The sequence below is a fragment of the Meles meles genome, chromosome 21 (genome assembly GCF_922984935.1).
Source record: "Meles meles chromosome 21, mMelMel3.1 paternal haplotype, whole genome shotgun sequence".
Lineage (NCBI taxonomy): Eukaryota > Metazoa > Chordata > Mammalia > Carnivora > Mustelidae > Meles > Meles meles.
In genome coordinates, this window is record NC_060086.1 from 10,802,615 (window position 1) to 10,829,901 (window position 27,287).

A 27,287-nucleotide genomic window follows, 5' to 3' on the forward strand; every position below is an offset into this window, starting at 1 on the left:
TTGGCTAGTTTGAATAATTTCAGTAAACTCTGGAACATAGAAGCTGTCCCCAGTTGTCGTATCTGGCCCTGGGATGATTAGGGCAGAGGAATAATGCCTCTTAGAATATAGGAGCAAAATAGAGGAGGTGATTTGGAGTATGGGCTCAGGATTGGTTAGTCTGTATGAAGCCGTTTGCTATCTGTAAGAACTGGCTAGCCCTGGGAGAGACAGTGCCTCTTTAGTCAGGGAGGCCCCAGATGGCCGTGTATCAAGAATACGGAAAAAAGGGGGCACTTGGTTGGCTCAGTGGGTTAAGCCTCTGCTTTCGGCTCAGGTCATGATCTCAGGGTCCTGGGACTGAGCCCCGTTTCAGGCTGTCTGCTCAGCGGGGAGCTTGCTTCCCTCCCTCTCTCTCTGCCTCTCTGCCCACTTGTAATCTCTGTCAAATAAATAAAATCTTTTAAAAATACAGAAAAAAAGAAAAAACAATTAATATAATCAGTGAATACAAAATTTAGCAGCCTTGAGAGCTAGCCCAAAAGGTTTAGCAAAACCATTTAAATAGTCTTTGCTCCATTTATTCTGTAGAACCTGATTTTGGTCTTCATGGATACTAATTAATGCTATGATTTTGTGAGGCCATAGAGTATATCCTTTTAGACCTTCAAGCCATTCTGAAATTACATGTCCTTAGGCAAAACAGCATATGTGGCTAAAAGGAATCCATTTCTTATAAATACTGGATCAGAAACCTTTCCTTGTTCCACCCGATGAAGAAGAATTTCTAGCTCTGCCGTTAACTGATGTTGGGCAAGTCACTAAGCCCATCTACATCTGCTCTCCCTACAACTCCTCCAGCAAAGTGAGGAGCTGCTCTGAAATTCTCCACACGTGGGGAGACCACAGGTAGACTATCCACCAGGCAGTGACGGTGACGTCTTAAAACTTTATGGAATCCCCCTTGCATTTCTCCAGTAAGAGGCTTGTTGCTCTCAGCTGCCAGGCTGCCAGGCCAGGCTGAGCCTCCTTTGGGAGATCAAGTGTTAAGTCCTACAGAATGCTAGAAGAAACTTGGCAAGTGTCTAAGTGTTGTGCATAATAGGCTCTGTGCCAGGTTATCTTGTTTAAACTTCACATTCCTAAGAGGCAGATACTGTTATTATTCCTCATTTAACAGTTGAGAAAACAGGAGGTGAGATAGGTTAAGTTGCCCACAGTCCCACTGCTGAGAAAGTGGAACCCATATTTGTCTGACTTCAAAGTATATGAATTAGACTTTTTTTATGTAATTACAGAGGTGAAGAGTAGATCAGAATGAGGGCAAAATACAGGGAGACATATTCTGGTTCCATTTTATTTTGAACCACAACTGTCAGTCAAAACTGCAATGGCCTGCCTTTTTTTCACTGGAAGGATTCAGGTCCAAGCTGGATTACCATTTTTTCAGGGATGTAATGGAAGGGAATCTCCCAATTGGCTGAGAGTTGGACTAGACACTCTCTGACTATCCCTTTGCACTCTAAATTTCCAGTATGTGTAATTCTTTGTGTGATTTGGTGTCTCCCAGGAAATTCACACAAAGCAGTTAGAGACCCCACCGCCAGAGGGCAGTGTCTTCACAGTTGATCTATTTGTACAGAAGGAACCAAGCCGTTCCCTCTGGAACTGTATAGGGAGGGCAGGGTGTAGAACAATCACAGGGGTGAAATGGGTCAGTGTGGAGAGAGGGAGAGGGAGAGCCACCAATGGAATGTTAATATCCCTTCCTTTACCAACTGAACAATGATTTCTGTCTGCCAGGGCGTCGGAGAGAGTCCGAGTACTTAAAGTCAAAGGGAAGACACTGTTTCCCGAGAGTTGGTGAGAGGCGCCATCTGAGGGCCGTGCAGTGGCAGGGAGCGCTCATGGTGCTCTCGCCTCCAGTCCTGCACTCCAAAGACTAGGGAGGTGAGGGGAGAAACAGGGTCCGGATGTTAAAGGTGACAACGGAAACCCTCTCACATTTGGGAAGGTTAAAGGACCCAGAAATATTCAGCCTTGGAGAAGAGAAATCTTGGGAGAGACATGAGAACTGTCTCTCATTGAGGTCCTTCTGCCAGGTCCTAGTTATCAAAACCGGGATTAAAAAGTAGACGCTGCAAGGGGGCATGGCTCAGCTTGATTTAAGGAAAAGTTAAATTTTGATTTAAGGAAAACTCGCCTGTGTCTGAACATTTTGGGAGATGCCGAGGTAGAGCATGTGGGGGCCTTGTGGGTCTTTGGCCTGGATGGATCCTGTAACATCCATTCAGGGATTCTGTAGTTTCCTCAGCTTTATGAAACTTGGTTAGTCTTCATATCTCTGGTCCACCTTTTCAAAATTTGCGGTGAACCTCACCAAGACGGCATAGTTCTCATGGTTTCCAATAGAAGTAAGACTGTGAACTAGGTTATAGGGATAAAACAGAATTCTGACATATTGTAAAAATTGCCTTTGGATTTGGGAGGCCTTAGAAAAATAATATTTCTTCACTTACAAACAATCTCCAGTCCATTTTCCATGTTTCTTTTATTTAAGATGCATTGGGACAGGGCATTAACATTGTCCACATGAGGAATTACTTCTAGAAAACAGCAAGGGCACACAGACATTACATATTCTGTCTTTGACATGAACATGTAGGATCTCAACTAAAACAGACCCACTGTTACTGTTATCCAAGTGCTTACACAGCTTGAGGCTGTCTCAGAGAAGCCACATTAATTTTAGTTCCTTTAATGGCTGGGTATTTATACCCTCAAACCCTTTTCCCCCACAGCTATCTTTATCCTGTAGCACCTGTCTCTTTCTGGCTTGCACTTTCTTTTTCATAGTAAACATTCTCAGGATACCCAGTTTTTCTATTTTCATGTTTTTCCACTTAATGGTCTGCTGTTGAGATCTGTGTCACCCTGGAAGAAAAAAAGAGAGAGGGTGAGAAAAACCGTGTAGACCAGAGCTGGGAGTTCTGACATCTTCGCTTCCTTCTTGCTAGACAAACAATGTCCTCTGGATGCCTGGGCTACAGCTGCACAGGCTTCCTTCCTCATAACGGACACCATTATTGGGTCATAGCTGGTCCATTCTGTATGAGTTTGTGAAGATTTAGAGACACCTTTGGGCCTGGACTCCATACAGGTCATCGAGAGGGCAGGAGTACGGTCCCTTTGGATATAGTACTCACCACGAGCCTGCCTGCGGTGTCTCATGAGGGGCCCACGGGCTTGTTTTTCCATTGTGGTATGTCTTCCCAAGAGAGAAAAGCTACTGCTCATCACATCCCACACATGGATTTAAAAACTTACCAAGATTTCCTTAGGGAAATTATGGAATACTTGTACCCCGTGAGGCCCTTCCCAGCCTCATGCATGCTTGTCTTGCCAGCTTCGTCTCCCACCACATCCAGCACTGTTCCCTCCTCCCGAGCTCCTCTTTCCTAGTCATGTTGCTCCCTTGTATGGATCTGACCTCTGCACTTTGGCATATGTTGGGTCTTATATCTGGAATTCCTTTCCTTCCTTCTCTATCTGGTGAGGGATTAATTTTACTTACTCTTTTTAATTTTCATTAAAAGTGTGTTCATTCATTTTACTTAATATCAGAAACAAATGCTTTTATAAAATACTTTTATCATGCATTTGGATGTCATGGCTGTATCAATTGCTGTAAAAATGTCTATAAACTTCCTCTCCATTTCTGTACTTTAGTTATCTTGGGCAGGTAACAGACGGACCACTCATTGAGTGGCACTGTTTTAGACTTTTCTTAGACTTTTTTTTTTTTAAGATTTTTTACTTATTTATTTGACAGAGAGAGACACAGAGAGAGAAGGAACAGAAGCAGGGAGAATGGGAGAGGGAGAAACAGGTCTCCCGCCGAGCAGGGAGCCCAATGTGGGCCTTGATATCAGGACCCTGAGCTTGGTCAGTATTTGTGGGACTGAATATAAAGCCACTTTGGAAAATTAAACCCTTGTGGGGTCTTGGCTGAGTGTTGACTCATGTACTAATTTGCTTAAGACATCTCATGGCTACTGATGACATGTCTAGCCTTGTGACCAACAAGGGGAAATGGGATTTTAAAAAAAGCCTCAGCACACCTGGGTGCTGTTGGCAGGACAGTGGCCTTGTGGTTTGGAGACAGAGCTGTTGGATCAAGACGAGCCCCCCAAGAATATACAGTCACTAAGCCAGGGCAGAGGATCTGTTCCCGAAGATAGCTAATCCGGAGGCTGAGACTTAGCAGGTGGAAGGACTGGAGAACCTCCTGAATCTGGGCAGCACAGGCAGCCTCCTGGGTAGCCTCCGCCAAGGTGAGAGTTCGGCAGATGGGACCCCTTTCAGGGTTCTGCCCCAAGAGGAGATGGTTATACATTAATTGTATATTCATCCAAAGGCAAGCCTCTGGTTTCCTTAACTTCTTGACCTAATCATTATTTAAGAGTTAGAGAATGAAGAAAAATCCTATCTTTTGTTTCCTCCTTAAGCAAATGGTAAGAAAAGGCTCGGCTTGAATTCTAAGGTCAGTGGGGTTATCACTTTGGACTAAAACCCAAACTGACCCAGGACTGAAAGAGAGCTGGGAGTGGGAACCTTATCCTCACTGGGGGGCTGATCTGTCTGGATGTTTGAGCACAAGGCCAGAGGAGAATTCCCATAATCCATGGAGGTTGGACCATTGGTACACTGAGACTTCAGCTCCATCCCCTCCCAACCTAAACCAAATCCTTGATCTTGAGTTGTTCTGTTTAATCCTAAACAGAGGGCAGCCTTATTCATCTCCATAGTCATCAAAATAAAAGACAGTTTGCCTTTCCATAGCACAAGGCTTGTATGACCATGAGCAAGTCACTGAACTTCTCTGAGCTCATTTATCTCGCCTGACAGATGGAGATATTTATGTATCTCTTTACCATGGAATAAATAAGATAGTGAGAAACATTACCATGTGCCTAGTTCCGGTAAAAGTAGGAGAAACTTCTGTCCCCTGGCTCTGTGTTTCTGTAAGGGGAGATTTCTGCTACAGCATTGGTTCTAACACACCTGATCACACATCTGGTCACCATAGGGCTGGTTAAACCACAGATGCTGGGCCCATCTCCCAATAACATCTGATTCAGTAAGTCTGGCGTAAAGTGTCAGAATTTGCATTTCTAATAATTTTTCAGGTCATGCTGATATTACTGCTGGTCAAAAAGACCACGTTTTTATGGAACCACTGCTCTGGAATAATGTTCTTTGCCACTTTCCTCATCTTTCCCCTGCTCTACTCATGGGAAGGGGAGTGATTTATCCTGTGTTTGGAAGCAGGAACCAGGAAGGAAGGGATGACACCCCCCCCCCCCAAATCTGGTCTTTCCTTTTGGATCTGCCTGTAGGTTTGATGAGTTCTGGTCATCCCTCCCCTCAGAGTAGTGGCTGCTCCTTCTGGAGGGCTGTGGTGGTTCAGTTCTGCAGGTGCCTTAAATTCTGGGGTGAAATACAAGGACAACCAGGTAGGATACCCATTATATTCTTAATCTAGAATTATAATAAGACTAGCATTTTGACTTTCATATGTTTGTTTCCTATTTCTTTTTCTCAGTTGATTCTAATGAAAGAAAATAAGAAAGGACTGTTTTACATTGTCCCCTATGGGACAGTGCTCAGAAATGGTAGCAGCAACCAATTATTATTATTATTATTATTATTATTATTAATGTAAGAAGTCTAAATTCAACCAGTATTGATGAATCCTTTGGAATAATGATATTGTGGGGATGTGAAAGATGGGAAGTACACATTGGCTGTAAGCTTGCAAATGTCTTTACGGTTGTCCAGTGAAAACAAGCATTAACACCTGTCTGCCAGGCCTGATGTCAAGTGGCATCAGACATGGAAACTGCCTTCAAAGAGCTTCCATCCAGATGGGGGAGCATCATGACCTCTGGCCCCTGTGTTACAGGTGGACAGCACCATGCCCGAGGGCTTCGAGAATGCAGAGGGAGTGTTGCCGCTGAAGGGACGGGAAAGTTTTGGAATTCCCAATGCATGAGATCAGGGCAGACAGGAAGCATCGAAGTCAGAAGGAGCAAAGTAGGGTCAGGGAAGGGAAATTTGGAGCATGGGCATTGAGAGTGCAGTCCATACCTACTGGCTGTGGGCTGGAAGGTGGAGACCCTCATTCCTCAGAAAGGGTTTTGGAGGAGCCTGTCTTGGACACCTGGATGATCTCCACAGACGTGATGCCTTTGCCAGCCACGCGGTGTCTGGTGCGCAGCTTGTTCAGGGCGGTCTCTGCCATGCCTGCCCGCTCCTCGGCGTCATCCAGCTCGTGCACTGTCTTCCGGTAGCGAGCCAAGGTCTGGTTGGCCTGCTCCTCCTGTGACAAAGGCACAGTGGAAAATGGTGTAAACCTGGCTGCTTCTGCTTAAATGTGCATTGTTATCAGTTCTACACAGACGCATGAGAGTCCAGCCTTCCAGTACTTTTAGCTGATTCTTTTTTGTCCTTGACATCCTTATTTCTAAATAAAATGTACTCTGTTGCTGCTTCTGTCATTTGTGGCTTTAGGTGTCAGCGAGTGGTGCCCTACTATGAAAGATGCGGATTTAGCGTATTCCCTAGCCCCCAGCACTCACCTCCCATCCCGTTGTCTCCCCAAGAGAGTCATAGTGCTGCTTTGGTTAGAACCATATTAACTGTCAGCCTGGTCTTTATCGAGCTTTTTGGGCAAGGCATTGGTTGTGTGGGTGGCTGATGGATTCAGTGTGGTAGCCCCAGAATTGGCAGTGAGCAATGGCAGGGTCAAATATCTATTTCGGGGTGGGGATGGAGGGTTGGTTGCTGCCAGTAGGGGGACCTGTGGTTTAGGGTTGAGACTCGAAGCCATCCTTTGCTAACCATTTAACTTAGATTTTAACATTTACTAACATAACATAAATATCCCACTCTGGGCTGTTTCCTCACCTGTGAAATAGATTAAGAGTATCAAGTCTTCCTGCCTTGATGGGGAGGATCAAATAAGGAAAGGGTCTTGTACATAACAGTAGGAGCAGGAAAGAGAAGTTATCCTGGCAGAGACCACAAAGGGCAGTAGAAGCAGGACAAAGGCCGCCAAGACTGTCCCGGTTTTAGAGCACAGCTTGCAGCGGGTACCTCCGTTAGCACTGGAGTTCTTAGGGGATCTTTTCATTTTCTACGTGTTCTTCTCTCCAGTGTGTGGTGTCAGGCTGCTTCCAACAGGATAGTGAGAATGAAGTGCCATGGACATAAAGCTCTCAGGGGTCATCTTTTGGCCAGTACCAGATTCCTTCCCTGCGGTCAGTTCTAACCAAGTCTTGAGACCTGGGCTGGGAGGGGACGGCGTATGAAGGACATGCAGTGGGCACCTACCGCTTCTTCGATCTGCCGCTTGTAGACCTTCAGTTTGTTCTGCAGCTTCTCCACCAGCTCCTGCATGCGCTGGTTGGTCTTGTGGTCCTCCTCCGTCTGGAAGATGAGCTCTTTGAGGCGGCGCTCGTTCTTCCGCAGCGTCTTGACCGTCTCCACGTGCTGTTTCTGCTCACCGTCCAGCTCTGTCTCTAGTTCCTTGATCTGGGGGAGAAGAGGGGAACATGGCTAAGGGAATGTAGGTTTTTGAACTTGGGAGCTCAGTGGCCTTGGGTGGGGGTGTCATGGCTGCCATGTCCACTTCCTCCTCGGAGAAGAGCAGGCAAGCCCTGGCCAGGAGGGTCGGGTGGCTTCTGCCTTTCACACACCTGCTGTGGTTGTCAGATTGGTCCCTTTCCCTGAGCCTCAAGTTTCCTCCTCTGGGAAGTCGGGGAGGCCGAGGCTGGACAACGTGACCGACATCCTGGCCCCTCTAGCTCTGACACCCCACGGCTGAAGACTAAGGCTTGTTTTAAGAAAGTAATAAGGGGGAAACAATGTTGGAAATAGACTGGGCAGGTGAAGCACATTCTGGGGGAAAGGCTTCAGGGGGAGGAGGAGGAAAGGAGACCTTTGTATAAATAAATTACAGCTCTTGTCTCAACTTCTTTTTCCTTCCCAGCATCTGAATAACCCAATTCCTCATCAAGCTCTGGGCATGGTGGTTTTGGGAAAAGGCCCCTGCCCCCCACAGCTCCCCTTTTTCTCTTCTGGCTCAGCTCAGGGGTGCCCTCACCCTGGCTTCCAGTTTCATGATCGTGCGCTTCCCTCCTTTCAGGGCCAGCTGCTCAGCCTCCTCCATCTTGGCCTGCAAGTCTTTGATGGTGATCTCGTAGTTCTTCTTGATTTTCTCCAGGTGCATGCAGTGGTCTTGCTCTTGCCGGAGTTCTTCTGCCATGCGCGCAGCCTGTGGGACCGGAGAAGAGTGGGCAGCTGGGACTGGGTTTCCGTGCAGTCTCAGTGCCTCTGAGAGATGAGGGACCTTGTCCGCTGGTCTCCAGAAGTCCAAGTGGTGGACAAGGAGACCCTTGTTGGTGTGCTGCTGGGTTTTGGTAGAGGGGGTACCCCATGCTCCTGGGTCCCTCTGAGTGAAAGGGGAGGAGGCAGGCTCATGCACTTGCAGCCAGGCCTCCCAGTCCATAGACTCCACCAGCCTGGGGCTCTGCAGCCCCTCCTTGCTGTCTCTTCCATGAGGCACACAGCACAGAGGGTGGGAAGAGGACAGATCTGAGAAGGAAGATGAAGGTCCACATCCGGCCCCTGTGTGGCCTTCAGCAAGTCATTTTACCCTCTCATCCTTGTGTTCATTCATTCCACAAGTATTCATAGAAAATCTGCATACTGGGTATGGGTGTGTGCTTTCCGGACATAGCACCGAATAAGACCAGCAATAGCCTGCGCTCCTGGCATTTTGAACAAGTGCAGGGAACCAGGCAATGAGGTCTGTATTCCCGCATCTTTAAAGTGGGGTACGTGGTTTCTGCCTCTCAAAGTTGTGTGAGTCCCCAGAGGGACACTGAGGCAAAACCACTGGCAGCACGTCCTGCTGAATCTGCCCCTGAGCCCCCGACACGAGACCCATCTTCCTTTCACTAACGCTGTCCTCGAGGCTGGTCTAACACTCCTCCTTGCCAGGAGGCCTGCCCAGAAAACCCCACTTTCAGTAGCTCCTTTGACCCATGCCCCAGGCCTCAACTGCTGATCTCTCACATGGTCATGTGTAGCTTGTAATTATTCCCTACTTTCATGTGTTTGGGGTTTCAGAAAAGCCTCCAGACTCCTCAGAGCAAGGACCACAGTCCTACTGGCAGGGCCCTATGCGTAGTGACCCTTGAGGGGTGGGAGTGGCCTTCCCTGCCGAGGATGGCCTGGGGTGCCCAGGCCTTTTCCACCAGCACCGGGTAGTGTGCGCACTTACGTCAGTCATGGCTTTCTTGGCCCTCTCGTCAGCCGAGCGGAACTCACTGATGAGCTCCTCGTGCTCATTGGAGATGCGCTGGACATCTGACTCCAGCTTGCGCTTCACCACCAGGAGGCTTTGGTTCTGGAGGGGAAAATGAAGACATCGCTGTGAGCCAGAAGTCTGCGCAGCCCTTCCCGTGTCCAGGAAAGAAAAACAATCCTCTCCCAGACACATTTGCCAGACCCCCCAACAGGAAATGGCCCTGGGCTTCTGCTTGGGGTAGGGTCTCTCCCTGCATCTTTCTCTGGGTTTTAGAGCCACTTATGTCACAAGGAGTCCAGGAATAATGTCATTTAGGCCTGGGGTAGGTGGCAGCTCTAGAACAATCCTGAACTCTGAGCTGGGAAAACCCAGGTTCAAGTCCCAGTACTTCCACCTACATGGATAAATTCTTTACCTCTAGGCTTTGGTCTTATCTCTAAAATAGGGTTATCATTCCTATATGTCCCAAGCACATTTTTTTCTTTTGGTGAATTCACATGAGATGCTTAGTAAGGATTAAGCTGTGCTGGTAAAGGATGGACTATCAGCCATACTGGTGTCACCACTGGCAGGAGATAGGGGTCCCCACTGTTGACCATGGATCATGGTTTTTCATCTGAAAAGTGAATGTCAGACCTTGGAATATTCTAGATCCCTTCCAGTTCTGAAGTTTGTCCTCAGCTACGCTAGAGATAACGGTGATCCTTGAAATTGGCTAAGTCATCAGACTCTCCTGAGGAGTTTGAATTTAAAAGTTTCGATTTCTGAAGTCCCACCAGAGACGCACTGGATCAGAATCTCCAGGGGAGAGCCTAGGAGTCTTGGAAAGCTCTGGGCAACAGTGTGCCTGCACACACTGGAAATGGTGAAGATGTACATTTTACGTTAGGGGCTTCTTGCCATAACAAGTAAGGTCTCCGCAGGTGAGTTCTGAGGATTTCCCAAGTGGAGTCACTATCTGCCTCTGTTCTGAAGGGAGCCCACAGGATCTAGGCACCATCCTGGCTTGTCCCAGTGCCCCAAGTGTGGGTCTGCCTAGCACCCCCCAGGAAGCCAGCATCCTACCTGGATGTTGACCTCATTGTGCCGCTCGGTGATCTCTACCACCTCCTGCTCCAGCAGCTTGCGGGAGCGCTCGCTGCCCTCCAGGGCGGAGCGCACTTCCTCCAGCTCGGTCTGCAGCAGGCTCAGGCGCCGCTCCTGCAGGTTGTACTGCTCCCGCAGCTCCTCGTGCTGCCGAGCATCCTCGTCCATCTGCATTTGCAGGTCCTGGGGGGCAAGAGGACCTGGCCTGAGCCCACCTGTTGGGCCCTGGCATGGTTTGGGGCTGGCCAGGCCTTAGGGTGCTCAGATCTTTATGGACCAGGCTCAGCAGGGAGCCGGGGCAGTGGGGTGCAGGGCTGGGGAGGTGGAGACCACAGAGGAAGAGAGTGCAAGGTGTAGACCTGCCCTTGCGGAGTTTAACGTCTGGTCGAGGCCTAGCTGGCCAGGTCCCAGGCATCCAGAGGATTTGTCCAGTGGGCGGTTAGCATGAAGCCAAGGCTTTTCTGATTATAGAGCCACCTGGTGTTTCCAACAAGGCCTTCTCATGGCCTTTCTTCCATGGCCTTGACCATTACACCCCTACTGGCTAATCCACATCTCCCTTCTCCTCGTCCTACTATTTCTCTAGAGTGACTATCATCTTTTTGAATACTAGTTTTTTTTTTTTCTATTTTTTTTCCATTTATTTTTTCAGCATAACAGTATTCATTGTTTTTGCTTGAATACTAGTTTTATTTACTGGTTATTTATTGCCTATTTGCAGGGATGTCTGTTTGTTGTGTCCATTCTTGTATTTCCTAGACCTAATAGGGTGCCTAGACCAGGCAGGTCTCTAATAACCATGTGTTGAATGCATAGATCCAGCTACAGAGGCTTGAAAGACAAGCCTGACAACAGAGAGGGATAAAGGAAGACTTCAACTCTATTAATGTTTATTGCTTAAAGAAAGTGGTGGGTAATAGTGTATTATGTTCTTCGTTTTTCTGTACCTGAATCTACTTTTAATAAGTAAAAAATGACTTTAAAAACCAGGACAAGCCCAACTTTCTCTTTTCCTGTTTTCTTCCCTCTTTTCAGTGGTCCAGGATATGGACTTTGGAGGCTGGGGCCTCTCATGTATGCAGTCCCCAGGTCTCCTGCTCCCGGGATTGCTGCCAGCCTCCCCATGCTGTCACTTTCATGCCCCTGTCCTAGCTGCAGACATGCATAGTCAGCTTCCTGGAAACCTGCAGGCTTGGGAATGGCTTACTTTGTGATTAGTTCTTCCTCCTCCCAGATTGCTACCTTGATTTGCTGTTGCAGCCTCTTCAGCGTCTTTACAAGTTCGCTGTTGTTCTTGTTGGCATGGTCTAGTTGGATTTCCATCTCATTCAGGTCCGTCTCCATCTTCTTCTTAAGCCTAAGCGCCTCTGCCCGGCCCTTGGCCTCTGCCTCCAGGCTGGCCTGCAATGACTCAATTGCGCGCTGGTGGTTCTTCCTGCAAGTCCAAACAGAGAAGGTGTTGGCATGCTGGGCCTACTGGTCAGGGTGTGCTAACCCTTGCTAAAGAGGTCTGAGAGCTTGATTTTGGCTCAGGTCATGATCTCAGGGTCCTGGGATGGAGTCCTGCACTAGGCTCCCTGTTCAGCAAGGAGTCTGCTTGAGATTCTCTCCCTCTCCCTCTCCCCCAGCTCATGCACATACATATACTCCCTCTCTCTGGGAAAAATAAATCTTTAAATAAAATTAAGAAAGGTAAAAGGCAACCCACAGAATGGGAGAAAATACTTACAAATTATATATCTGATAAAGGAAGGGTCTAGTATTCAGAATATATAGAGAATACTTACAACTCAACAATAAAAAGACAACCTGGTTTTTAAAACTGGCCAAGGACTAGAATAGACATTTCTCCAAACAGGATATAGAAGTGACCGATAAGCACATGAAAGATGCTCAGCATCGTTAGCTATAATGGAAACACAATTCCAAACCATGGGGAGATACTACCTCACATCCACTAGGATAACTGCGATAAAGAAGATAATGATAAATGTTGAAGAAGATCTGGAGAAACTGCGGTCCTTAACACTGGGAATGTAAAATGATACACCTGCTTTGGAAAATAACCTGACAGTTCTGCAAAAAGTTAAACATAAGAGCTAGTGTACAGACCAGAACTAGGTATACTTTGAAGAGAAATGTAAACCTAGATCCACACAAAAAACTTGTATATGAATGTTCATAGTGGCATTATCCATAGTAGCCCAAAGGTGAAAACAGCACAAATGTCTATCAGCTGATGAATAAATAAAATGTGACCAGCCCAAATGATGGAATATTATTCAGGAATAGAAAGGAATGAGGGCGCCTGGGTGGCTCAGTGGTTTAAAGCCTCTGCCTTCGTCTCAGGTCATAATCTCAGGGTCCTGGGATCGAGTCCTGTATCGGGCTCTCTGCTTGGTGGGGAGCCTGCTTCCCTCCCCCCCACCGCCTGCCTCTCTGCCTACTTTTGGTCTCTGTCTGTCAAATAAAAAAAAATTTTTTTAATTAAAAAAAATAAAAAGGAATGAAATACTTCCTGACACATGGCCCAACATGGATGAAGCTTGAAAACATTCTGTTGAAAAAAGCCAGTCAAAAAGAACCACATACTGGATGATTCCACTTATATGTAATGTCCAGAATAGGCAAGTCCAAAGAAAGTCGTTGGCTAGATTAGTTGTTGCTTCAGGCTGGGAGTGGGGGTGGTAGGGAGCTATGGGGGCATGACTGCTAAGGGATATGGGTTTATCTCGGGTTTATCTGAACTTGTAGTGATGATTGCATAACTTAAAACCATTCAATTTGGGGCAGCTGGGTGGCTCAGTGGGTTAAGCCTCTGCCTTTGGCTTAGATCATGATTTCGGGGTCCTGGGATCAAGCCCCACATTGGGCTCTCTGCTCAGCGAGAAGCATGCTTCCCCCCCCACCGACTGCCTCTCTGCCTACTTATGATCTCTCTCTCTCTGTCACATAAATAAATAAAATCTTAAAAAATACTCCATTCAATTTTTCCCTTGCCATGGGCACACTGTATGTAAGTTATATCTCAAATGTATTGTAAACTCATTCTCACACATGCATGTGCACACACGCATGCACACACCACATAGTGACATAACTAGGTATTCAGGGTGGAGGTCAAGTTTAGCCTGATGGCTGCCGAATCATGGGGCCTCTCTCCCCAGTGGCTCCCCACGTCCTGCAGGAGTGATTGTAGAGGATGTTGTAAACTCAGGAAGCCACAGTGCGGAGAGATTTCAGACAGGCAGTTCAGGCAGGGTGCCAATGTGGACAGTTGCAAGTGTGTTGATCTTTTCAGAATCACAACAAATCATATTTCTGTAAACCAGAACCTAGTGCTGAGTCTAAAAATTTCTTAGAACCTCAAGCAGCAACAGAGGACACTGGATTAAAAAGGAATTTCCAAGTCCAGCACTCCTTGGCACCCCAAGAGATCAATTTTTTCCATAATGTGCTGGATGTTCTGTAAGGATTCATAAATGTTAACAGTAACATAGCTGTATGGCTTCACAGGTTACAATGTATTTCATATCTACCATCTCATTTAATCTTCCCCACACCCCAGAGCTGGGATGAGGAAGACATCAAGATTCACATCTGTTAGATGGGACAGTTGCACTTATCTCACAGGGGTTTTTTCCTAATTTTTTTATTGTTGGAAAATGCTCATTACATGAAATTTCCTATGTTGACCATTTTTAGGTGCACAGTCCAGTGGTATGAAATATATAATGCTATGCCACCATTGCCAACATCCATCTCCAGAACTTGTTCCATCTTATAAACCTGAAATCATGTCCCCGTTAAACACTAACTCCCTTTTCTTTTTTCTTTTCCCCAGCAACTACCATTCCACTTTCTTTTTCTTTTTTTCTTTTCTTTTTTTTTTTAAGGATTTTTTTTTTTTAATTTGACAGATAGAGATCACAAGTAGGCAGGGAGGCAGGCAGAGAGAGAGAGAGAGGAGGAAGTAGGCTCCCCGCAGAGCAGAGAGCCCGATGTGGGGCTCGATCCCAGGACTCCGAGATCATGACCTGAGCTGAAGGCAGAGGCTTTAACCCACTGAGCCATCCAGGTGCCCCTTTTTCTTTTTTTTTATTAAAAGATTTTATTTATTTGTTTGACAGAGATCACAAGTAGGCAGAGAGGCAGGCAGAGAGAGAGAGGAGGAAGCAGGCTCCCTGCTGAAAAGAGAGCCTGATGCGGGGTTCGATTCCAGGACCCTGAGATCATGACCTGAGCTGAAGGCAGAGGCTTAACCCACTGAGCCACCCAGGCGCCCCTCGCTTTCTGTTTCTATGACCATGACTGCTCTAAGTACTTCCTGTAAATGGAATCATACAGTATCTGTCTTTTGTGACTGCTTTTTTTCACTTAGTATAATGTCCTCAAGGTTCATCTATATTATAGCAAGTGTCAGTATTTCCTCCCTTTTTAAGGCTGAATAAAATTCCATTGTATGGGGGCGCCTGGGGTGGCTCAGTTGGTTGGGCTTCTAACTCTTGATTTAGGGTCAGGTCATGATCTCGGGGTTTTGAGATCGAGAACTGCATTGAGCCCTGCATTGGGCTCCATGCTTAGCAAAGAGTCTTGCTTCTTTCCCTCTGCTGCCCCTCCCCTCACTCATGCGTGTACATGCGTGCTCTCTCTCTCAAATAAACCTTTGAAAAATTCCATTGTATGTACAGAACACAACTTTTTAATCCATTCATTTGTCAGTGGACATTCGGGTTGCTTTCATGCTGTAGACCTTCTGAATAATGCTATGAACACACAGGTGTAGAAATCTCTTTCCAAAACCCTGCTTTCAATTCTTTTGGGTAGATACCCAGAAGTAGAATTGCTGGATCATATGTTAATTCTATTTTAAATTTCATGAGGAGCCTCTATACTGTTTTTCACAGCAGCTCTACCATTTTACATTCCCATCAGAGGTGCACAAAGGTTCCAGTTTCTCCACATCCTTGCCAGCGCTTGTCATCTTCTGTGTTTTGGATTGTAGCCTTCCTAATGTGTATGAGGTGGTATCTCATTGATTTGCGTTCCCGTAGGACAAGTAATAGTGAGCCTCTTTCCGTGTGCTTATTGGCCATTTGTATATCTCTCTGGAGGAATGTCTAGTCAAGTCCTTTGTCCGTTTTTGAGTTATTATGGGTTATTATCTCATGGGGTTTTGTGATCACTTAAGTACTACATTTCAAAGTATTCAACTAAGTTGTCCAAGGTCACATGACTAGTGGGCAGCAAAGGCCCAGGTTTCTAGACTGTACTCCATCATGCTACCTCAAGTCAGCCTCCCATTGCCTTAGCCCCATACCTCGTAGCTTCAAACTCCTCTTCTTTCTCATGGATTCTCCGGTCGATATCAGCTTTCACCTGAGCCAGTTCCAGCTGAATTCGAATCACCTTGCTCTCTTCAACCTGCCGGGAATATCAACATCAGACTTTCTGGCCAAGTAGGTGTGTGGTCCCTGGCCAAGGGTCCAGCCTCCCAGGTGACGACCGTGTGGTTACCTCCAGGGAAGACTCAGCTTCCTCCAAGGCCACCTGGAGTTCTTCCTTCTCAATCTCCAATTTTTTCTTCAACTTCTGCAGTTCATGCACACTCCGTCCTCCCTCACCCAGCTGATCAATCAGTTCCTTTATCTCCTCTGAGGAAGGAATATTCTCATTAATAAGACACATGAGGACCACCAGCTTCCCAGGGTCATAGCATGTGGCACAGACAATGCAACGTCAGGCAGAAGCAGGCACTCACTGTGTCTAAAGTATCACTGTGTCTAAAGAGAAACAACATACTCCCAAGTCATAGACTCATGGAGCATCAGAGCTTGGACACTGGAGAACAGTGGGTTCAAGCTCCTCATTTTATAGTTGAGAGATTGAAGCCCAGAGAAGAGTGAACAACCACAGAGCAGCCTTGGGACCAGTGGCCAGGACTCCCTGGGACTGTGAAGCCTTCTTTTCTCAGAGAGTCCCTTCTCCCCTCTGCTTCCCCGCCACCAGGTCTGAAAACCAACCTCACAAGAAAAGGCAGGAGGATGAGAGCCTTTCAGATCTCCTTCCTCATTTGGGAGACCTCTCTTGCCCACCCAGAGGAACCCACAGGGACCTACAGTCCCTTGGAGCCATCACAAATCTCAGCCCACAACCAGAGGTGTCCAGAAAAATGTAAGTGTCCTGATTAACCTGTGACCAACCTCCATTTCTACATCAAGCCTCTCCGAGTTCAGAGAAATCTCATTTAATCCAGGGTCTTAGAAACCTGGGTTTCTAAGTTCCAGGTGGGGTTTAGAGAGCACTGGGGGGCATCATCCAAGTCTCAGCTGTTGGTGTCCACCTGTGCGGGCATCATAGACACCTGTAGTCCACATAGCTTCCCATCACCTGTCACCTGAACATAGTGGCGGTTTCTGGAACATTCCCCACTGGACTGCTCTGGAACAACCAGCAACGCTGTGATGCTGCTTCACCCCCTCTCAGCCCAGGCAGGCTGCTCGGCCACTGTCCTCTGTGGCTCCCACCAGGCTGAGGCTACTTTACAAGCTTTTTTTTTTTTTTTTTTTTTTTTTTCCATTTTATTTATTTTTTCAGCGTAACAGTATTCATTCTTTTTGCACAACACCCAGTGCTCCATGCAAAACGTGCCCTCCCCATTACCCACCACCTGTTCCCCCAATTCTCACCTGTGCTTCACCTGCCAGGTGAGGTGCATATTCCTCTTAACCCCTAGGTTACGAGGGAGTTTTATCATCTGCACCAGGAGCTGGTGCGAGGGTGTGGATGGGGAATGGAGTAGAAGTGGAGGCAGGGCCATCGGCAGGGCCCCTCAGCAGTGCCTCATCATCACCTCCCTCCTTTTTTCTGCCGTCGCCCGGTCCAGGAAACCTCGGTGTCCGTGTTCTGGTCGTTCCTCCCCAGTCTTAACTCATGTATTTATGTTCACGTCCTTTCGTTCTTGGACTTTTGAGGTTACAAATGCAGAGCCTTCATACCTCAAACACTGGGCTCTCACAGTTCTCCCCTGTAAGCTGACAGCTCCCCAGGGAGGGACTTCTAGGACCTTGGGCATATTTGGGGGACAATCAGGGACCTTCTGCTTTTACCCTCCATCAGGCACCTAACCTGAATTGATGAAACCCTGTCTTGACTGAGATTTCATTTGCTGCTAAGCAGAACAGGGATCCCAAAACAGCTCTTGAAAATGAAAATACTGACATCTCTCACACAACTGATTTTGGGATTAGAAACGTGCACCTGCCATAAGAGCAAATAAAGCAGTCAGATCTCTGAATGGCAAAATGATCCTCAATAGATAGCATTCTTCCAAGAATATCCAACAGAATGAAGTTCCAGCGTGAAGCCTCCAATACGTAAGAAATCTTACATGTAGGGCACCTGGGTGGCTCAGTCGGTTAAGTGTTTGCCTTCGGCTCAGGTCATGGCCCCAGGGTCCTGGGATCGAGGCCCGCATTGGGTTCCCTGCTGAGCAGGGAGTCTGCTTCTCCCTCTTGCCCCTACCCCTACTCGGGCACACTCTCTCTCAAAAATAAATAAATAAAAATCTTAAAAAAAATTCTTACATGTGTATGTATATTATATACGTATGATAGATGTAAGGGCTCCATACACAAAGGGCTCTGCTGAGCCCCTATTTGTGCCAGCCACTCTCCCGAGTGAAGGTTTCACATATCCTCACACCCATCTTACAAGGAAGACTTCATCTCCCCAACTTATAGGTGAGGGTACTGAGGCACGGAAGGGTTAAGAGACTCGCCTGCTGGCAGTGCTGCTGCTGAGTGCCTGACTGCTTCTACACGGTGTTGGTAGTAGGTATTTATCGGGTGCCTACCATGTGCCGGGTGCTCAAACCCATGACACACTCAGGAGGAAGGAGGCCCCGCCTGAGTCTTTGTCCCTGTCGGCAGACTCACCCTGCAGAGTCTTGTTCTCCTTCTTCACGGACTCCAGGTGCTCCAGGGACTCCTCGTAGGCAGTCTTGATCTTGAAGCTCTCTGTCATGTACATGCGGCACTCCTTCTGCGAACTGTCCACTTCCACCTGCAGCTCCTCGCACTTCTGCTGCCACTCGGCCAGCATCTTGTCAAAGACCCGTTGCTTCTTGTCCAAGGCAGCGGCTGCGGCATTGGCCTAGGGAGAGGTGGGGCTGGTCTCCGTGGGTCTGACTTTCCAGCCCCTTCCCCTTCTCGGTGTTCCTCCCCAGCTTCCCCGCCCCTCCCCAGTAACTCTGGTGACCGCAGACTTCTTGAGCTCTGGGGGATAATTCCACATGTACGGCACAAGCACGGGGCAAGGAGTCTGGAAGGAGCCACACCCACACATCTACTATAAGACGTGTGACCTTGGGCAGTCCATCTTATTTATGGTCCTGGGCTCGGGTTTTCTTAGGTGTAAAATGAGGCATCTGGGCCACAGCAGCCTTCCCAGATTTAAAACATTCACCCAGCTCTCCATAGCTTATTTCTCTGTAATTTACTAATATGTGTTATATGTCATTGTCCAACTCAGACATGGGTTTGGTGTTCTTTTTCTTGTGAATCAAAGCTGATTTTTCTCAGATCTTACTTTTCATAGGCCTTTCACCTTTTTTCATAACTGTCTGGCAAGTATGTATTGGCTGTGGTACAATATTGGAATTTGTAAATTTCTGCTTAATTTCTTAATTGCGGGGGTGAGGGAGCAAAAGGTTTTCAGGTTTTGGGACTGTTCTCACGTGGATATGATCCTCTGCCTATATGTCCTATCTATGCCCTATCCAGGACCAGGTTGCTGTGTGCCAGTGGAAATCTTATTTAATCTGGCCCAGAGACTTGCAGATCAGTCTGAACCAGGGATGCAAACAAGAATATTTAGCCACACAAAGTGTGTGGGATGTGGTTTGCATGAGGAAAAGGGGAACAGAGATATGACTGGCTGCATGACTTCCTGGGACTAAGTTTTGTCCTCATCACAGACTCAATTGAATAGTGGCCTACTGAGTGTTAAGATCAGATGGGGGCCTGTGTCCAGGGGGCCCGAATACAGACCCCGTGCTCCATCCTGTTGGACACCCATTTCTTCTTGCTAAGCCCAGACATGTGATAGTTTTCTCCAACTCTGTGGGGTCCCTTGGATCCCGTGATTATTTGACTCCCTGACCTTCTCCAAGTCGATGGTGAGGTCCTCGACTTCCGCCTGGAGTCGCTGTTTATTTTTCTCAAGGGAGGCAGCCCGGGCCTGGGCAGCTTCGGCTGCCTCTTCTGCTTCCTGGAGCCTGGCGGCAAGTTTCCTCCTGTGGGTGAGGGCAAGAGAGGCCGTCAGGGAAACACAGGAGCCCATGGGCTGCGGGCTGCGTTTGTGGTGCTGAGCTCTGGCGCCACAGTGGAGAAGATGCAAATGAAATGGAGAGTGTTTAGAGGAAAGCAGTCACTGTCTGTCTGTCCGTACATCCGTCCGTCCATTTAGCAACTATTTATTTTTCTGCTCTGGGTCAGGTATCATTCTAGGCATTAGAGAAATAGACCAAGACCTCTGCCCTCATGGAACTTCTGCTCTAGCTGGGGGATAGACACAGAGACATAAGCACCATGGAGAAAGTAAGGTGGGGAAGGGGACACATGAGCAGAGGAAGAGGGCAAGGACCTTGCAGGGGTCTAGGGAAGAAGGTCCAGGCAGAGAGAGGTAAGGGGTTGAGATTCAGCCTGAGCTTTGGAGTGGGACCAGGCAGCTCCTGGATGCTCTCAACAGAAAATAGGAAGTGGGGAGCTGCAGGACATAGATTTAGGATCAATGTATAAAGAGCTTTTGATAAGAGATTGATGTCAGCTGGAGCCCACTGTGCTTATTGCTATCTTGTCGCCACAAATCCCGGTGGGCAGGAGGCACCACCAAGCAGGCCAGCGTCCCCTCCCTGCCTGCTGCAGGATGGCTCACACACACAGGGCTTCCCATGGGCAACCAAGCCAGCCTGTTCCTATAGAAGGTGGCTCAGACCCACATTCATGTGTCCACTCTTATTTCCTCAGGCCTATCAGGCAGAGTGTCCACTTCCCTAGTTTGCAAATGAGGAAGAAAGGTCACAAGATTTGAGGGCATTTCGCACAGAGTGGGAGAACTGGCAGAGTGAGGGCCCTTTCCGCTGAGTGTGGTTCGTGTCCTCCCAGCATCGCCCAGAGGCCTTGCTCCAGACCCACCAGACCTGTGGAAGCTTCCCAAGCACTTAGGGGCAGAGAAGCCCTGCCTAGAGGTGGAGACCCTGCTCCTGACCTCCCCACAGGGAGCCTGAGTGTTTTAGGGCAGAGGCCATAGAGAGCCTTGAAAAGGAAACCCAAAGGCTGGGTATTCTACTGAGGGCACAGAGTGGCCTTTGCTGTCCAGACACGCATCCCCCTTTTTAAGAGGAGCCTGTGAACTGCCTTCTCCTGGCTGCGGTCCTGGCCTCCTCAGTGGCTGATGTGGTCAGACCCCCAGGACCACCCCCACCCCAGCCTTCCGTGCTCTCCAGTGCAGGGTGACCCTCACTTGGTCTCCTCCAGCTCCTCGGTCCTCTGGATGGCATCGGTCTCATACTTGGTCCTCCAGGTGGTCACCTCAGTGTTGAGCTTAGACACGAGGCGCTGCAGCTCCGACTTGCCTCCCTGCTCCTCCTCCAGCTGCTCCTTCACCAGGTCTAGGTCATGCTTGGTGTTGGCAAGACTCACCATGGCCGTGCTTCGAGACTGTGGGGACCAGCCGAGCCCGTCAGAGGCCCTGATGGTCCCTGTGGCCGCCAGGGCCATCCTTCAGACATACACAATGTTGGATCAACATTGCGGCACGTAAAGGGGGAAAAGGACCCCTGCTTCTATAACCCAAACCATTAGGGCTTATTTTCTTTGTTTTGTTAAAATTACCGGCCACGAGGATATGGAATTTTGTCAGATTTCATTTAGTTGCACACATGGCACACCAGAGTCTTGTAGTTAACTTTTTAACTTGTTGTTGAGTCATATTTTCCATGTTCCTTCTACAACTTTATAACCTGCAACTCTCTTCTGAGAGACAGCCCTGTCACCCAACCCCATCCCCAAACAAACCTTGGATTCTTCATCCAGTTGTCTCTTGTAATCGTCCACCTGCGACGTCAGGGATGTCTTTATCCGCAGAATCTGGTTGAGCCGGCTCTGGGATTCCTCATATTCCCGGCTCAGCTCCCCATTTTCAGCTGGGTGAGAAGGGAATGGGAGAAATATTGGATGAAATTGTCCAAGCACTGCCAACTTCTTGCGTCCTGCATGGGGTACGGGGCTTCTGATCCTGAAGTCCCAGCCCCTGGCATGAGCTACAGCAAAGCAGGTTGAAGGAAACAGTGGGGCAGAGAGTGTTTACTTTGAAAAATTAATTGTCACGGTCTCCGAACGTATACTCTTGTCATCTGTGAACTGATTGTTGAGGCCGGAGGCCAGGAAGATGTGCATGAGCCAGAGAGGACGAGCAAGGGTTTCCCGTCATTAGTTTTATGACAAGTTACCTCATCTCACTGAGTTTCCCTTTTCTTATCTGTCAAATGGGGATATTGATTTTCGGAAGTGTTCAGAATGTGGGAAATAAGGCCGAAGGAGGCCAGCCGGTTCTCTGGTTGATACTGGAACATTGTCTGACTGGCCTGTCTAGGGAGTGTTTCCTTCTCTCAGGGAATAGCGTGGTGGTTTGTCTTGCTGTTACTGCAGATCAGGGTCTGACCTCTGCAAAGTTAGATGTTAAGTGAATTGTGATAAGTTGCAAATCATTTTTGCCTTAGAGATGCATAGGAGCTCTTCTGGTTTAAAAAAAAAAAAGAGAGAGAGAGAGAAAGAAAGAAAAAGAAAAGAAAAAAACAAACCAAACCCAGAGGTTGAGGGATTATTGTGCTGTAAGCCGTTAACTGGCTTTGGGTCTACCTTAGCAAAGGTATCTACAGGCGTCCCTTCCCCAGCTGACTGTGTAAATATCTGCCCCTCAAATGCCCTTTGAAGACAGGCTTGCTGTTTCCCGGCTCCTTCATTAGTGACACATGTTCACTGTCTGTTAGTATGCGGGTCATGTTTTAAAATGTTTAAAAAATTGAGTTGTGTCTGCTGCCCCTCCTGCTGATCTCACAGGGTGGTTGACAGAACTGGGAGGGAAATGCTTTGAATAGTGTTCCCTGTTTGACGCTGTAAAGATGATACTTGGAACACTCAGTGGGTATAATCAAATCTCCTGTCTCATCACGGGGGGATGTGAATTTTCCAAGGCTGAGAAAGCTCTGGGAAGAGGACCCAGCTACTCCTTCAGTTTCCTTGAGGATCCTCATTCTGTTCCACACACGGGGCCTCAGGAAGCTGTAGGCTGCGGCCCACTCACCTTGCAGGCGGGTCCTGATGGCGTTGATTTCTGCCTGGTTTCGCTCCAGCTCAGCCACCTTGGCATTGGCTTCAGCTAAGCTGTCTTCCAGCTTTCGGATGTGGGCATCGGCATTCATCTGCTCAGGACAAATGAGCCCAGTGGGGAAATGAGGAACAGGCCCTCCCTGCTTCCCACCTGGGTTCCCCTAGTGCAGCCTCCCCTACTGCCTGCCTAGTCCTTCTAGAACGTCCCTGTCTCAGAACAATCTCCCCACCCCACTCCCCCGCCGCAGCTCACCATGTGTACCAACATAAGCCTAGACCTTTGGGTTGGCACACAGACCCTCACTCTCTGGCTCATCTCCATTTTATGGTTACTCTGGACCCCTGCAGACCTCACCCAGTAAGAAAATGCAATGGGTCAGTTTAAGAAAAAAAATACTAGCGTAGTGCAGGGATCTGCAGATAAAGTAGCATCTGTGAAGACACCTCGTGAGTGCCTGAAGTGTGGTGTAGTACTTGGCTGCGGATGGGACCCCAAGGCATCCTCCCTGCTCACCTTTGGAGCCCCCCTTTCCCTCATGTCACAAGAATGCTTCTCACATGGCCGATGCTTGGTCAATGCATGTTGAATGGCTTACTTGCTTTTCCCTCTTGCCACATATCCCTTTTTCATTGCGGGGATGTATGCATTTATCCTCCTAGTTTCCCAGCTCCTCGAGGATGTAGTCATCCTAATGTAATGGTCATCTTAATAGCTCATATTTATTGAGCTTTTCTTACATGTCAGGGACGGTTGTAGCCCTCCCAACAGCACTGTGGAGTAGGGATTCTTAATGTCTCCATTTTAATCATGAGGAAACTGAGGCACAGTTAGGTTATGAACCTGGCCAAGGTTATAAACCATCAAGTGGGTTCTGGCTGGTCTCAGTCTCGGTTCCCTTCACAACATCAAGAACACGCCTCGGGCTTGCTGAGAGGCTTGGGAAATATTTGCAAAGTGGCTGGGCACTGGGGCACTCCCCTGTGGCTCTGTGGGGGTCCTCCCTCACCTTGGACTTCTGCATTGTCTCCATGCTGGCATTGAGGTCATCGATCTCAGCCTTCATGACCTGCTTGTCCTTCTCCAGTTTAGACTTGACCCTCTGCAGGTTCTCCACGTGCTCGGTCAGCTCGGCCATCGAGTCCGTGTGCTTCTTGCGCAGCGTGGATGCCGCTGCCTCACTCTGCAGGGCCGTCTCCTCTAGCTCCCGCTTCAGCTTTAGCAGCTCTGCCTCCCGCTTGCGGTTCTGCTCAATCTGGAAGAGAGGAGAAGCAGAGTTTAGCGGAACTGGTCGGCACTGGCCTCCTGAGGCTGGACATTGACCACCTGCCAAGCGGTGCCCTACTATTTCTGCACCCCACTGATAGGAGGTCTTAATGGAAATATCCATCCTGAGCCTTAGGGTGGGTTGCCCACCACATTCATTTAGATAGCGTTGTGCCTTGAGTTGTGCCTCCTAAAAAGATACACTCAATTCTTAACCCCAAATATCTGTGATGGTGACCTTATTTGGAAACAGGGTCTTTGCAGATATAAACAAGTTAAAATGCCATAACTGGATTAAGGAGGGCGCCCTAGGTCCTTCTAAGAGGAGAGGTATTTGGATCTAGTATGACACACGAGAAGAAGGCCACATGCCCGCGGAGGCAGGGATGGACCGATGCAGCTACAAGCAAGGAACACCAGAGTCTGCCGGCAGTCCACCAGCTGCCACAAAGGAGGCCTTGGACACACACTCCCTCAGAGCCTCCAGAAGGAGCCCACCAAGCAGCCCCTTCTGCATGGCTCCCCATGTCACACAGCCCCGTGACCTCACTTCCTCCCATCCCCCTGATGCCCAGAATCCTGTTGTTCCCTTAACTTTCCCTGCATCGCTAGACATCATCCCTTCTTAATGCCTTTCCTTCTGGGACCGCGACCACAGCAGAGCACCAACTCAGCAGGTCCCTCCACAGCAAGCAGACTGTGGCCAGATGGTGAGGGGATGGGACGTGGAGTCCAGGGAGCCTTCTAGTGCTAAGGGACACCGTCCACATTCCTGCTGTCAGCTCTGACCTAGGGTCCGCATTTGTAAGAGACCTAACTACACGGAATTAGAAGGAGAGTTTCAAGTGTCTTCTGCCTGTCTCCACGTTGCCTTTAGGTGAATTGGAAGAAGATGCATCCCAGACCAGAGGCTCAGCTTGGATTCCAGCCCTGGGAGTATGGGGTGACCCCCTGTATTAACCGTGTCTTCATTTTCTGTGTTCTGATGCTTTGAAATCTGGGACTTTGCTGACCCTGGAAGGACAGCCCCTCCCAGGGTTAGCTAACTCCCAGAGATGGCAAACAACCAAATTTCCAAAGCAAAGCAACCAATCTAGAGCCTTCTCTCTCTCCAATCCCTCCTCTTGGGGTTCTCACCCTCTCAGCCATTGTCTGCCTGTCCTCAGTACCCCCATGGCCAGGTACCAGACAACTGGGGACAGCCCCTGTGCCCTAGAGCCTGCTGGAATTATCCAAACTAGCCCATCCTAAGCCTGCTCACTCTGCCTCCCCGGTTCTTCCCTCAGAAACGACAGTAGAGGCTCTTGGGTACAATTTCCCTCTGCCCTTGCCTCCTGCTGACCTTCGTGCTCCCCCGTGTGGGACTGTATGGCATGCCCCCCCTTCTTGGGAACTGTCACAGACTCTCTTTAGGTGGCAGTCCTCTCCTGATCTGCTGGCCTTACTGCAGCTCACATTTTCTATAAACACGAATTGCACAATGCCCCCCCTCTGCCTTCAGTCCAGTGCTGCTCCTGTCAACACCACTGGGCTAAGGAGCCCCAAGATAAAGGGGACCAAACCAGCCCCTCTCTTGCCTCTTTATTATTATTTTCTCCTCGAGTTAGCCCCCCAAATTCAGCAAAAACTAACTATTTTTCCCCCCACTGGTCATCATCCAGCAATTTTTTTTCTCCCTGCAGGCGGACAGGAATTGGGGTTCCTGGGTCCCCTGAGGATGGTACCTGAGCAGACGTGGCTCCCCCAGCCTCTTCCAGCCTGTCACTGAGGTCTTCGAGGTCCCGGGCCAGGTCGCTGCGTTGTTTCTCCACCTGGGGAGGATCAAATGACCGTGATGGGAGCCTGGTGCAGGAGCACCCCCCTTCTCTGGTAAAGACTACAGGGACCACATGGTGTCTTGTAAGGCTGGGGACCTGCACTTGGGGAGTTCTGCCCTCTGCCTGCCACCCTGCACAGCCAGTGAAGGATGCCTGTGTCCTTCCCCTGCACCGGGTGGGGGGTCTTCCCGGTCTTCCCGCCCACCCTACCCTTGGCCTGGTTTGGCTGAATCTGGAGATTAGGTGTATGAGGACTCATCTCCCCCAGCTTTCTGGCCTCGGATTCCCTCCAGAAAGCCTCCTTCCATCCTTTGCTTTTCTTTTCACATCTTTGTCACTGTGCAGAGAGGTGCTATTTCTTCTCTTTGCCTGGAAATTCTTCCCGGTGTCAGGCTGTTGGATTCAGTCTCCAAGTCGCTAGGCTAATAATGTTGCCTCCCTACCTGCCCTGGGCAGAACGAGCCTCCTCTCCTTGGACTCACACCAGAAATAGTATCTGTGCGTCTTACGTCATAATTAACATTGCACAGTAGCACCGGGCCTGGTGCACAGCTTGAGAATCAGTAAGGCCTTTTCAATTGGAAACCTGTCCTCTTGCTTTCCTGAGTGGAGTGTCTGTGTATGGTTGGATTGTGGCTGGCACTGGGTCCTTAGACTCAAAAAAGTGCAGAAGTATTTTATTTACCTTGGCTCTCATTGCCCGCTCCGCTTCCAGTTCCTCCTCCAGCTCCTCAATTCGGGCCTAGCACACAAATAAGCCAAGGGGGGTTATCTCTTCCGGGTGAAGTTACAAACTTGCCCACTTGGCCTTTTAATATGCAAGTGATGGCAAGTTGCCCAGGGGGACACGGTCAAAAGCAGAGGGGAACAGGGCCCAGACAGCATGTGCAATGGTGTTGAGGCAGGAAGGAGGCTGGGGAGTGGTGGGGGAAGGCTGGGTGACAAGGTCAGGGAGGGAACAGCGCAGGTTGTGGAGGGCCTTGTGATCATCTTAGGGGCTTTGACTCTAAGTCTGAGTGAGGTGAAGAAGGATCAGTCTCAAGGACTCTGGGCCAGTCTCGCTCCTCAGGAAACCCAGGCCGCCAAGCAGCTGGGGGGAGCAAAGGGGCCTGGAAGTGCATTTGGGAGGGAGAGATCCGTCCTCTCAGTCCCAGTCCCGGACACACCTGGTGTTCCTTCAGTTTCCGCTGGAGGGTGGAATTCAGGGACTGCTCATCCTCATATTTGGAGTTGACAGAATTGATTTCCATATCCCTCCTGCAAGAGAAGGTTTGATTTCCTGAGCGAAGAGCTCTGAGGAGAGATCTGCTGGCTGGTGAGCGAACAGAACCCAGGCTGCCGGAGGAGGCCTTGAACCTGCTGAGACCCACTCA

At 48.8% G+C, this 27,287-nt stretch overlaps 1 protein-coding gene across 1 annotated transcript in view; it reads right to left on the reverse strand.

The window, feature by feature from the left end:
- Window positions 1-2,810: 2,810 nt before the first annotated feature.
- The window catches only part of LOC123933857 (myosin-16), a 58,934-nt gene continuing 34,457 nt past the window's right edge, over window positions 2,811-27,287 (reverse strand). Inside the window, exons 26-43 of the mRNA XM_045993531.1 lie at window positions 27,081-27,171; window positions 26,600-26,656; window positions 25,822-25,908; window positions 23,841-24,086; window positions 22,808-22,925; window positions 21,520-21,647; window positions 20,966-21,162; window positions 19,604-19,736; window positions 18,379-18,595; window positions 15,959-16,095; window positions 15,762-15,865; window positions 11,684-11,876; window positions 10,421-10,624; window positions 9,329-9,454; window positions 8,147-8,317; window positions 7,375-7,575; window positions 6,130-6,361; window positions 2,811-2,913 (exon numbers count right to left, since the gene is read on the reverse strand). Of these exons, the coding sequence (XP_045849487.1) occupies window positions 6,161-6,361; window positions 7,375-7,575; window positions 8,147-8,317; window positions 9,329-9,454; window positions 10,421-10,624; window positions 11,684-11,876; window positions 15,762-15,865; window positions 15,959-16,095; window positions 18,379-18,595; window positions 19,604-19,736; window positions 20,966-21,162; window positions 21,520-21,647; window positions 22,808-22,925; window positions 23,841-24,086; window positions 25,822-25,908; window positions 26,600-26,656; window positions 27,081-27,171 (2,611 nt within the window). The 3' untranslated portion in view covers window positions 2,811-2,913; window positions 6,130-6,160. The remainder of the gene's footprint in view (window positions 2,914-6,129; window positions 6,362-7,374; window positions 7,576-8,146; window positions 8,318-9,328; window positions 9,455-10,420; window positions 10,625-11,683; window positions 11,877-15,761; window positions 15,866-15,958; window positions 16,096-18,378; window positions 18,596-19,603; window positions 19,737-20,965; window positions 21,163-21,519; window positions 21,648-22,807; window positions 22,926-23,840; window positions 24,087-25,821; window positions 25,909-26,599; window positions 26,657-27,080; window positions 27,172-27,287) is intronic.